This window comes from Sparus aurata, chromosome 10 (genome assembly GCF_900880675.1).
Source record: "Sparus aurata chromosome 10, fSpaAur1.1, whole genome shotgun sequence".
NCBI classification, from domain to species: Eukaryota; Metazoa; Chordata; class Actinopteri; order Spariformes; family Sparidae; genus Sparus; species Sparus aurata.
Window position 1 is genome coordinate 11101967 of NC_044196.1, and position 12354 is coordinate 11114320.

Consider the following 12354-nt stretch of genomic DNA (forward strand, 5'->3'; position numbering starts at 1 on the left):
CTGCCTGAGCGATCGACTTTCACCCATCAAACGCTCAAACATCTTTTCTTCTCCCCCCCTCCTTTTCCTCTCGCCCTAAATATCCCTTTCTCTCATTATGAGTCTATTTTTCCCCTCTGTCCTCCCTCGCTTTATTTTCTTTTTCATTCGTACACTCGTTTCCTCCGCTCCATTGTCCGCCGGAGTTTCCCAGGCTGGTGTGAGTGTCTCTTACAAAGAAAACAAGGTCGGACAATGAGAAAAAAAAGGAGGCTTTTCCACAACAAAACAGAAAACACTCTGAATGAAATAAAAGAAGACGGAGGAGGAAGAAGAAGACGAGCGGGAGGGGAATAAATAAAAAACGACTGGGTGAAAGAGAATCAAACGAGGGAGAATAGAGGAAGAGTAACTCTATCGGCCCATTTGCCAGGTCAGCTGAAGAAAAGGAAGAAACGGGAGAAAGAAAAATAGAAACAGGGGAAGTCGGGCTGGAAACAGAGGGAAGGACAGCACGCTCTCTCTCTCTCTCTCTCTCTCTCTCTTTTCTTTTCTCTCGGCTTTTTGTTTTCTGTCTTTTTAATAATTCAGAGAAGCAAACACAGCAAGAGATGGAGTGGGCCGGAAAGTGTGTGTGTGTGTGTGTGTGTGTGTGCGTTTAGTCTTTGTTTTATATATGTCACTTCGTACTTTGGTGTTTTTCTCTTTTCCCTGAAACACACTTTTAAGAGCGAACGTGATAATCAGACGGGCGTTACCATCAAGGAAATATGACTGGAAATTAACAGCATCGTTGACATTATTGTTGCTGTATTTTCCTCCTGTTGTTTTTTGCCATGTTCGTGCCCGTTATTTATAAATCTAGTCTGAAAAATGTCCCGTTTGTTACCAAAATAAACATCCGTTGTTTCTTTCTTTCGGTAAAAATGTGTCTCCGTGTTCAGACTAGCATGGGATATTTTATTCACTTCAAACAAGTTATACAAGTTTGATATTTTATCTCCAGCTCAAATAATAAATCCGCATTAAGTGCGTTGTTTTTAATGCATCTTTGGAGAAACTTTGGAGGAAGTGACTCTTACAGCAGAACACGGCGAGCAGCCGTGTTCTGCTGTAAGAGTCACTTCCTCCAAAGTTTCCCGCAAACTTCCAGGAAGACAAAAACATCATTACATCTTTAAAAATGTTGGAAAAGAACAATAAAGGACATTTCAATAGAGCTATGCAGGTGTGCTGATTATAGGCGATCCAAAACTGCACAACAGACCGAAAAAAGAGACAAAACTACACAAGCTAACGATGATAAACTAGATAATTGGTGGCACATAACACATGAGACCACAAGACAGGGATATTTATCACAAAAACATGAAATGCATCGTCTGGTAACACTTCAACAAAGATCATAACTCATAAAATCGGAACCATTCTACCACTTTTCAATTTTGTGCAAAGTTTCTTGAGATTTTAAGGATGCCAAACCCTCAAAAAGGAGATTTACTTCAGGCGGAGAAGAAAGAAAGAAAGAAAGAAAGAAAGAATGATTCCTTGTATTTTAGGAGGGTTAACGATGTAAAGTCTGTCCTGACGATGGAGTTGTGGAATCCTAGTCGTTAAATAAGTCCTCTAAATTAGGCGACAATAATCCAGGTCATGCTTTTAGAAAAAGAAACCTGACGTGTTTTGTTGGACTGGACTTCCTCTCTACAATCACCCGACTTCCTCCTTTGCTCCTGTCATATTAACTCCGACCACTAGAGGGCTTTGTCTCTTTTGCATTGACACGGTATTTCAAACTTGAGCTTGAAAATTTAAACTTAAAAATATAGTATTTTCACATCCATGGGATCTCGGTGATAACGTTGCATTACGACAAACGAGCTGTACGGAGCAATTTTATTTTTTTATTTCTTTATTTTTTACTTTTTAAAACAAGTCTGCAGCTTCTTTAGTTGTTCTGTTTTGCTGTGAAGGTCCAGAAATGTTTTTTCTTTTATTTACATTTTTGAGTGAACTTTTCCTTTAAAGCACACATTGTGACAAGAAGGTGTTTTTAAAGTATCAAAAATAAAAGTCACTTTTTTATTCACATAACATACTTTTGGTAGTTTAATCTGTAACAATAGGTCATTTTTTATAAAGTGTGAAAAAAACTCTAGCTGTAATAAATGTAGCAGAGTAAAAACTACAGTACTTCTCTCTGAAATGTAGTAAAGCAGAAGAATAAGATAGAAAATTGTAGAGTACTTAGTTACTTTGTACAGGTGTATGTGTGTGTGTGTGTGTGTGTGTGTTACCTGTGTTGGAGTGCAGGTCGTCGTTGTCTGACTCGTTGCCGTTCTGGAGACTCATCATCATTTTCATCTTCTGCAGCTTCTGGAGCTCGGCCATCGCTGCTGCTGTCAGGCCTGTCAAACACACACACACACACACACACACACACACACACACACAGAGTACTGTCAGCTACATCATCATCATCATCATCATCACCACCACCATCATCATCATCATCATCACCATTGTCGTCATCATGACAAAGATCTTTAGTGATAAACATTCTCACACACGGTCGTAATTTTCGACCAGTTTTGGAATCATTAGCTGTCATAAAACCTAGTCGCTACGTCCTCCTCCTCCTCCTCCTCCTCCTCCTCCTCCTCCTCCTCCCCCTCCTCCTCAGACAGGTGCTGCCTGGCCTGCCGTGTTACCCATGATGCTTTGCGTTGTGCTGTGACACACATACCGACGCTCGCGCTCGGCTGTCGCTGTCAAAATGTCTTTTCAGTCGGAGTGTTTTGTTGAAGTGTTTCAGGGTGTGAGTGCTGTTTCTGACGCCTCGGGCCTGATGTATATTCACTGATACACACATGCAGGAAAATAACACACACACACACACATACACACACACAGAACACGCCCCCACTGCTTCACACACACACACACTCTCTTTTGTATGGAGTAAGATCCCTGGCTCTGTGCACTGACCTGGAACTGACTTCTATACACAACAACCAGCAGAGTGAGAGCGATGACCCTGTGTGTGTGTGTGTGTGTGTGTGTGTGTGTGTGTGTGTGTGTGATTCATTGTATAAATGCACTATTATGCTTGAAAGTGTGCGTGTGAGCTATGTACAGTTATCTTTCAAGTAGAAATGTGTGTGTGTGAGGGAATGTATGCATGCTTATCTTTGTGTGTGTGTGTGTGTGTGTGTGTGTGTGTGTGTGTGTGTGTAGGTCAGTTGGTTTTGCCCCGGTCACGGTTGACGGCCTTGGAGGAATGTCCATTACACACACAGTACAGTTGTCTGCAAGCTATAAAGAAAACAAGATAGAGGGAGGAGGAGGAGGAGGAGGAGGAGGAGGAGGAGGAGTTGTCGCGTTGTTTGAAATTTAATTTAAAGCAGGATTGAGGGATGGATGGGTGGAGGAGGAGGAGGAGGAGGAGGTGTGGAGGTTAAACTAGAGTTCTTTAATTAACGACAGACGTGCAGACGGTTAAAATCTTTCAGTTCAACAGCAAAAGAAAAAAAATCTGCTTTTTAAAGTTCCCATGAAGCTAAAATCTCAGTCAGAGAACAACAAACATTTTGAAGGTATTTTTTATACCTTCAAAATGTTTGCTTTTGAATTTAAAATAAAATTATTTTAGAGTTTGTAACTTCTGTAAAATCATTAAAAGTGTCTCATCCAGTAAACACTTTCTCCACTTTATGACGCTGCTGCCGTGCTGAGGCTACACAGAGTTAGCATAGAATGTCTTTGGTGTTTTAATTAAATACATTTTGTTGTCCCAAGGTTTTTTATTTCTGACATCTCTGATTTGGAGTTAATACATATTTAATCAGTTCAATTCTTACTGGCGTGAGTTTCCTGGTTGACAGATAGCAGCGGCTTTCTCGCTAAAGTTAGCGCTAACTGCTGCTATACGTAACGTTAGCTCGCTGACCCAGGAGCCAAACCTGGAGAGAAAACCACCTCGGCACTGTTCACATCGAACCAGCCTCCCTCTGTTTTTCCATCCTGGTTCGAGCTGGGTTATTGGCTGCTGCTAATATCACTCCATTAGCTGTTTCATGGGTATTTTATAGGGTAAAGTAGTTTAAAAATAAGATATGTTGAGGAGTGAAATGACCGACTCGTAGCTGTTTTCAAATTAAAAACACAGCTGACGTCTATCGTTGCTGTTCCTCCTTCTCGTGTTCTCACACAGCCTCTTCTCCGTTTGACCTCGTCGCTCTCATCCATCCCACTTCCTCGTGTCACTCATTCCTCTTTCTGACTGTTTTTCCATTTCCAGACCTCTCTGTTCTGCCGCCTTTCCATCTTTTCCCCTCGTCCTCTCACATCAATCCTGCTTCTTCCCTTGTTTTCTCCCTTTAGTGTCCCACATTCAGCCTCCTTTATGTTGTGACTCGTTCCCTTCACCTCTTATTTTCACAAACATTTTTACACCGTCAAAATAAAGTGAGTACATTTTAATTTGTTTTTAATATGAAAGCACGTTTCAGCGGTAAAATCAGGGGAAGCATTTTAAAGATTCGTTGTTTGTGCTTTCGAGTAGCAGCCTCCTTCTGGTCCAGCGTTCCTCCTCTCCTCAGTTTTGGCCTCCTTTCCTCCATCATGTTTCTCCATTTCTTTCCTCCTCCTCTCTCTCAGCAGGACAGCAGACAATACGTCTGGTCACTCTGCCTCGGGCTCTTTGACTGCACCTCTTTCTCTCTTGTCCTTTCCCTTTCTTACTCCAGAGCCTTTCCTCATTACCGTCTGTGAAACAAGCCGAGGTATTTATTATAAATCACTTCCTGGATTCCGGAAGAAATCGGTTCAAACGTAGAGTAGGAAGTTATAAAATAGAACACATCGATTGTGTTGTCTTTGTTAAAATAATAGACTTTTTTTTAATAAACAACTGTCTCTTTACACGTCCAGCAACTGTAGAGAAACTGTTATTTTGAGTCGTGTTTCAGACCAATAATCACTCAAGTCGAGCTGAAGTGAAACATGCTTTTTAACCGTTTCAGATCACATCCACAGTCAAACTGTGCACCTGTCTAACTAAATAGATGCCGAAAAAATTGCAGTCGTGATTTCTTCCTGTGAAACTCAACGTCACGTTTGTTTATGTCAGCTTGTACAAAACAGTTTTTCAACCATTAACATCCTGCCAGCTCAGATCTCATGGAGTATTTCACTGATTACTGAACAAAAGCACAAATGTACGACTTAATTCACTGATTTTGGTTGGCAGAGATTAGCTGCAGTTACAGCGAGCTCGTTTAGTCCAATCTAACGCTGCTCACTTCTTAGCTGACACACGTCAGGCCGCAAGTTGCCAGGAGCTAAACCCGCCAAGAAAACCAATAAGAAGTCCCACCCTATCTGATCTTTTTGCAAGAAATCCGTGAATATGCCAAAGCAAACGTCACTCCGCCTTTCGTTTCAGCTCAACTTTAAGCTCTGTTTTTGGTCTCCACCTCCTCATATTTGTGTATTTAGCTGCTCAGTGTTCTAGTTTGCTGACCAGCTAGTTTTCCGCTTTGTTGAGCAGGAAGTGTACAGTTGTTTTATAGTTTGTTTTTTTTTGTTTTTGCTGGAAACAGCAGTTGGGCTGAATGAAAACAGTGAAGTTACAGGTCAGGATGATGATTCTACACCTTTCACATACATGTAGCCACGATCTATTATCGTTAAAGTCACTTCAAAGACAACATTAGATGGACAAAATCACTCTATCCTGCACTAGAGCTCGATAATATATGACAATATATAGATTTTGGATTTGTTATGTCGTGATACGACACAAAAGTTGTCTTTTCATAGGTTTAAAGGCTGATGAAAACAGTTTTGTTAGTGCAAAAGTTAGTTTTGGGAAATTATTTTCAGGTGGAAATTCAAGTGAATATATTTGCAAAGGAAGTTTTTCAAATTTAAGAATTAATATGCAGTTACAGAAAACGAAGATGAAAGAAAAGAGGTCGGGAATAAAGATAGAAAATGGAGTCACACATTGATTACTGAGAACACCTTGGCACACACACACACACACACTGAGATGCATATACAGATACAGGAAACAGCACTACATACACACGGATGGACACACACACACAAATCATGGATTACACACACACACACACACACACACTCGGACACAGAGTCAGAACGCCCGCTTCGCCTCAATGCAACCAGAAGACAATCAATATTGAGGGCAGAGCCACAATACTGTTCTCCATCATGACTATCAAACACACACACACACACACACACACACACACTCTCTCTCTCTCTCTCAAATCGATGGCTGTCCGCTGTGTCCACGGTTACCGAGCATCGACCCCGGCGCTAATGGCGACCAAGGAACCTTGGGAATTAGTGTGTGATTGATTGACGGACTGCTTCAAAGACACACGCATCATATAGGACCCGTGTGTGCGTGTGTGTGAGAAAATAAATATATTCCTGTGTGTGTGTGTGTGTGTGTGTGTGTGTGTGTGCGTGTGTGTTTCAGTGGTCCCCTGTGGGTTTTCCATACATTGTTTACCCATCTCCTTTTCCTTCACGTGCATCTTAATGCTCTCTGAAGGACGAACGAGAGAAAAGGGAGGGAAAGATGCGAAGAAGGAATGAAGAGAGGAAATCAGGACAAACAGGATTATGACGGGAAAGAAGTGAGTCGTCAGCGTAACGTGACAAACATCAGCGCTAGAAATAAACTCGTCAGAGATCGGGGGGGGAATTTTCCCACCAGTGCTCACATGATGGCGGCTCTGACCTGCCTGATCAAAAAGGCCACGAGCCAAGTCAAGGTCAGTTTAAATAAAGACTTTTTTAGCTCATATTTAAACTGGATTATCCCTATTCTTACTTTTTGTGCAGTGTTAAGACCATATTCTTGCCTTTTAACGTCATCTGATTGGTATTTGTAATGGTTGTAGCATGTTTTTGTTCATGCTAGCAGTCTTTAGGGATGTCAGTTGGTTGGTTTGTCCACTTCTTTACTTTTGATTGATATATCTCAGCATGAATTGGATGGATTGGGATGACATTTGGCACAGATATTCATAATGCCCACATGATAAACCCCAACTACTTCGGTGATCCTCCAACATTTCCTCTAGCGCCATCAGGAGGTCAAACATAGCACTTAAATCACCAATGAAACGCCTACAAAATCTGATTGGTGTTCCCTAAAGTGTGCCCTGTATCCCAGAACCTACTGGACTGTTTGCCATGAAATCTGGTACAGATATTCATACTTCCAATACGTTGAGTCCTAATGATTTTGGTGAACCTCAGACTTTTCCTCTGGCGCTACGAGGAGGTCGAAATAACTACAAAATTGGATTAGTAAAACAACCCCATACTGCTATTTTCTACTTTCTCTCGTATAAAACACGTGATGTTTATCAAGAGACTTCAAAAACACCAACATAAATGGGGAAACATCACAGTCCAATCTACACTTTTAAACTGACAGGTAAAATCTACCAACTGTAGTGCAGAAACTCAAAATAAAAAGGCCTTGCTGTCAGTTGCAGCCTCTATCGTAAACCATTTAACGTCTCAACATCCAAAACATTGGGGAAAACCAAACTCTTGCCTGAAAGACAACATGAAACTAAAACAAGAGTTTCAACTTGAAGGTACATTTCCCTCTCTTCCCTGTGGCAACCCCGAACAAAATGTCCATCTCCGACACAACATCCTGTATTTGTACGTCCAAGTCATTAACGCCCCGCCCATCATAAAATACATATCCCCTCTGCTGCTACTGTAAGGCCTTTTTCAGTAAAAGCATCCAGCACGTGGCAGGCGATACTCTAAATGAGATCTGACAGTGTCCTTCCACAGCACAGTACGTCAGGATGGTCTTTAATAGCTTTGAGTTTGCTGGTGGAGGCTGTTGGGTGATCTTCCAGAGTCCTAAACCCCCCCCAACCCTTTCCCGGGCTCGCGTGAAACCCACCCCATTTGGCCGCGGTCGTAAATATTTAATCCGCTGCACCTTACATCTCTGACGAAGTGCTCCGAACGCGCTCTCAGAGACGGAGTGACACTTTGAATAAAACAAACAGGAAAACCAGAGAAATTGCTCTTTGTGTTCTGAATTTAGAAACACACTGTTCTGGCTTTTTTTGTTTTGCTGGTTGTTTTTTTTTTTTTCCTTCGTTTTTCCTGTGAGCACTCGGAGTGCCAATTTACAAATGCAGTCGATTGCACTTGTGCTGAGTCAAATAGATTTCAGCTCCCCGCACTCGGGCACTTAGGTCGCCCATCTTTAGCTTTCACTGGAAAGTCCAAGACGCCCCTTTGGAACCATTTGTACAGCGGCCATTTTGTGTCATCTCTAATAGACAGAGCCACTGGCTTTAGAGTCATCCTTTTTGACTTCTAGATGTCTGAAAAACAGCTCAACGGGAAGTCTGGAGCACTTTTTCAATACGAGTTTGAGGTTTGTAGGTGGATGACTAGTAGTGTCAGTGGATCTATTGCCTGTGAAGAGTTCTGTGCTATTAAATTAAATACTAATTGGATCAGTTTGCTGTAAAAGACTCTGATTATCAGCTTTTTGTCTACTAAAGTCAATCATTTGGGGCTTTAATACCAACTGGTAAAGGGTTTCTTTCTATTGTCCAGTTAAGTCAATGGTACAGGGTTCTTCTGCCCTACAAAATCAATGATTGATGATTTTCTACCCAGGTAAAGCTGTTAATTGTTGTGTTTTATAGTCTGGCGTCCATTATTTGGGGGTCTAATACTTTAAAAAGTCACTTGTCTACAATTCTGTTGCCTCATTATGTCATTTATTTTAAGTTACTGGATGTAACCCGCTTAAATTCAATGAGAAGGTTATATTATTAAGATACAAAACCTAAATATACGTCAATAGTTGGGTGTTCAACTCCCTGATTGTCTTAATTGATGAGAGATTCAACCGCCAGTTGAAAGTTGGTCGTTTGGCTATTTAAAGTTCATAGTTGAGGGCTCTATTATTACATGTTTAAAGGTCCAATTTGTAAGAAAGATGATTTTTGAGTCTCGTTCCCGACTCGTCACATAATGACACTATCGGATGGCGCTCGACTCGACCAAAGCGCCTGTAATTGATGAAGAATACATTGACACCATAACTGTTAATAATGCTTCTACGAGTAAGTTTACCTTAAATACGGCAGACATCACCGGGACCATCAATCCTGTAGTCTTAGCAGTAATTACTGACTAAAAACAAGCAGCTCACAGTGTTTTATTATAATGAAGGGCGCCGCTGGTTTTCATAGTTTATAACCTCATTGATTTTGTTTCTGGCAGAACCTCAAAATTCAGCCGTTAGTGTTCAATTACACTGCGATCTTCCAGAATTATGTTGTTTGTTTGTTTCTATTGCGTTTCAGCTGTCAATCACACCGTTTCAGTGTCGCCCGTCTGCAGATCTTCTGAGGATTGTTGTTTGACGTTGTTGCATCAGTACAGCAGAAAATAACAGAAACAAGTAATTATTGCTCAGTTGTGTTGGAGTAGTTCTGCACGAGTCGAGCGTGTGTTTACTTTGAGGAAAAGCGTGAAAACGTGATGCAGGAGGAGGAGAGATGAAAAAGACTTAATGTCACTTTAGTCCTCCTCCTCCTCCTCCTCCTCCTCCTCCTCCTCCTCCTCCTCCTCTTCCTCCTCCTCTTCCTCCTCCTCTTCCTCCTCCTCCTCCTCCTCCTCCCCCTCTCTCTGCAGGTGCACATAAGAGTCCTCAGATGAGTGTATTCTTTTCATGACAAGATTGAAAGCACTTCATCTGTAACCTACACAGAGTACGTGTGTGTGTGTGTGTGTGTGTGTGTGTGTGTGTGTGTGTGTGTGTGTGTGTGTGTGTGTGCAGCGTGTGCTGATGTTTATGTTTATCACCGCAAAACGTGCCAAAAATGTGTTGGTGTGCTGCAGGTGTGTCCGTTTAAGTGTGTGTGGATGTTTTCTAGGAAGTGTGTGTGTGTGTGCGTTAGAAAAAACTGTCTTTGTGAGTGTGTATTAAGTGTTTGCATGTTTGTTTATGTGTGTCCGTGTACCCGAAGTGTTTGCAGCCGTGTGTGTGTTTATGTGAAGTGTGTGTGTGTGTGTGTGTGTGTGTGTATTAGAAGACAAGGCGAACCATTGAGCTGTTTTTGAAGTGAATTAACAAGTCAAATGAGTGCCGCAGCACGCTGCATAGGTTACCACACACCACACACACCACACACACCACACACACCACACACACACACCACACACACACACCACACACACACACACACACACACACTCCCACGCTTATCATCACAGCCTCTTTGTTGAGGAAGATGAGGCCAATTAAACTGATATCACTCTCTTGTTGTCGTTTATGCCTCCTCCCTCGCTCCCTAATCTTTCTTGTTTCATCCACTTTTTAACTTTGCCTCCTTCCTCTGCTCCTTCGTCCATCGTCCCTCTTTCCTTTCTCCTCCTTCCATCTCCATTTTTATAATGTCCTTTCTATCTTTAGTTCCTCCATCTTCTCCTCGCAGCCTCCTCTCTCCTCTCTTTGCATCGTACATCCTCCGTTTCTTCTGCTCGCCAAGATCTTTCTTGATTTCCGCTTCTTTCTCTGCTGACAAACACGATTTCTCTTCTTCTTCTTCTTGTTCTTCACCCTCTCACGTTGGCCTGAGGGCAGACTGGACGCCACACTCACTCACTATCGCCTCCTGAGGCACAAGGTGGTATTACGAGAGAGGACGGCACACTTACAATCAGTTCAAAGTAAAGTTCGTACGTACAAGCTCCTTTAAAGGAACAGTTCACCCCAAAACTTGTTTAACGTAAAGACAACAAAGCATGGGGGCAGAAGACATGTCTGTATTTTCATTTTTGGGGTGAACTGTTCCTTTAAGTGTTTTCCTCCTCAGTCAAATTGTCTTTCCACCTGTCTCTGCTCTCTTCTTCTGTCTCTTTCCCTCCTTCAATCTCCAGTAGTCGTCTTCTTCTTCTTCTTCTTCTCTTCCTCATCTCTCTGCTCTCTTCTCACCATTTCCTCCAAACTCCCTCTCTCCTCCTCTCACTCCGTGTTTTCTAACAGTGTGATAAATGTCCATCTGTGATTGGCCGATGCCCCCCATCGCCGTGGCGCCCGCGAGGTCGTAAACAACAGCCCGTCTCCCTCGGCAACGTGGCGTCTCCATGGACGCAGGGCCGCTAAGACGACCAACTCTGCGTGTGTGCGTGAGTGTGTGTGTGTGTGTGTGTGTGTGTGTGTGTGTGTGTGTGACTGAGGCGGAATGCGACAAGCGGCTACTGCCAAGTGTGTGTGTGTGTGTGTTGTATATATGTGCTGTGTGCATGTGTGTGCATGTGTGTGTGTGTGTGTGTGTGTGTGTGTGTGTGTGTGTGTGTGAGCTAATGAGCGATCATAAGTGAGCAAATGTTTTCTCTGGGTTCCACTAATGTTCGACAAACACACACACACACACTTTTGCGTACACACACACACACCTGATGTGTGTGTGTGTGTACGCAGAAGTGTGTGTGTGTGTGTCATTAGTATGCCACAGTGAGCTGTGTCCATATGTCACTAAACACAACCATGTTTTATTTATCCTGGAGAGAGAGAGAGAGAAGGAGGCCAACAGTCACTGTCAAGGGGACGGAGTGAAGGATGGAAGGAGGGAAAAGATGGAGAGGAAGAAGAAAATTGGTTAAGGAGAAAAAAAAAGAGATTTGGAGGAAGGAGGGAGGTGAGAAGGAGAAGTGAAGGTTGAGATGAAGAGAAAGGAAAGTAAGGAGGGAAGGAAGTTTAAAGAGGGAGCGAGGTGACAAGTGAAAAATATGAGGATGAGAAGGATGTGAAGACGGTGAAGGTTCGGATCGAAGGAGATGAAAGGAGGGGAAGAAGAAGAAGAAGAAGAGGAGGAGGAGAAAAAGCAAGATGGCAGGGGTGAAGTTAGAAATGAGAGAGAGGGAAGGAGGGAACAATGGAGGAACAAAGGAAAGGTTTTAGAGGTGAAAGGGAAAGCAGGAAGTAAGGAGGGTAAAAAGGATGGAGGAAGGATTACAGGAGGCAAGGAATAAGAAGAAACAGTTGGAGGAGAAAACAGGAGTCAGAAATTAAAGAGAGGGAGGGAAGGAAAGAGTGGCAGGATGGAGGTGAAGGAGGGAGTTTCATAGGAGAAGAAAGTGAAAGGAAATGAAGGGAGGTGAGGAAGAAGAAGAAGAGGAGGAGCAGAGAAAGCAAGATGAAGGGTGTAAAGTTAGAAACTAGAGAGAGGGAAAGGAGGAAGTAAAGGCTGGCAGGACATGAGGAGGTATGAAGCAAAAGACAACTACAGCAGAGAAAAGTGGAAGGAAAGAAAAGGGAGAAAAGGAGGTGAAGAC

At 42.6% G+C, this 12354-nt stretch overlaps 1 protein-coding gene across 1 annotated transcript in view; it reads right to left on the reverse strand.

Annotated features, from left to right (window-relative positions):
* The window catches only part of LOC115589623 (dachshund homolog 2-like), a 103039-nt gene that overhangs the window by 22776 nt on the left and 67909 nt on the right, over positions 1-12354 (reverse strand). The window contains exon 4 of the mRNA XM_030430636.1: positions 2277-2387. Within this exon, the coding sequence (XP_030286496.1) occupies positions 2277-2387 (111 nt within the window). The remainder of the gene's footprint in view (positions 1-2276; positions 2388-12354) is intronic.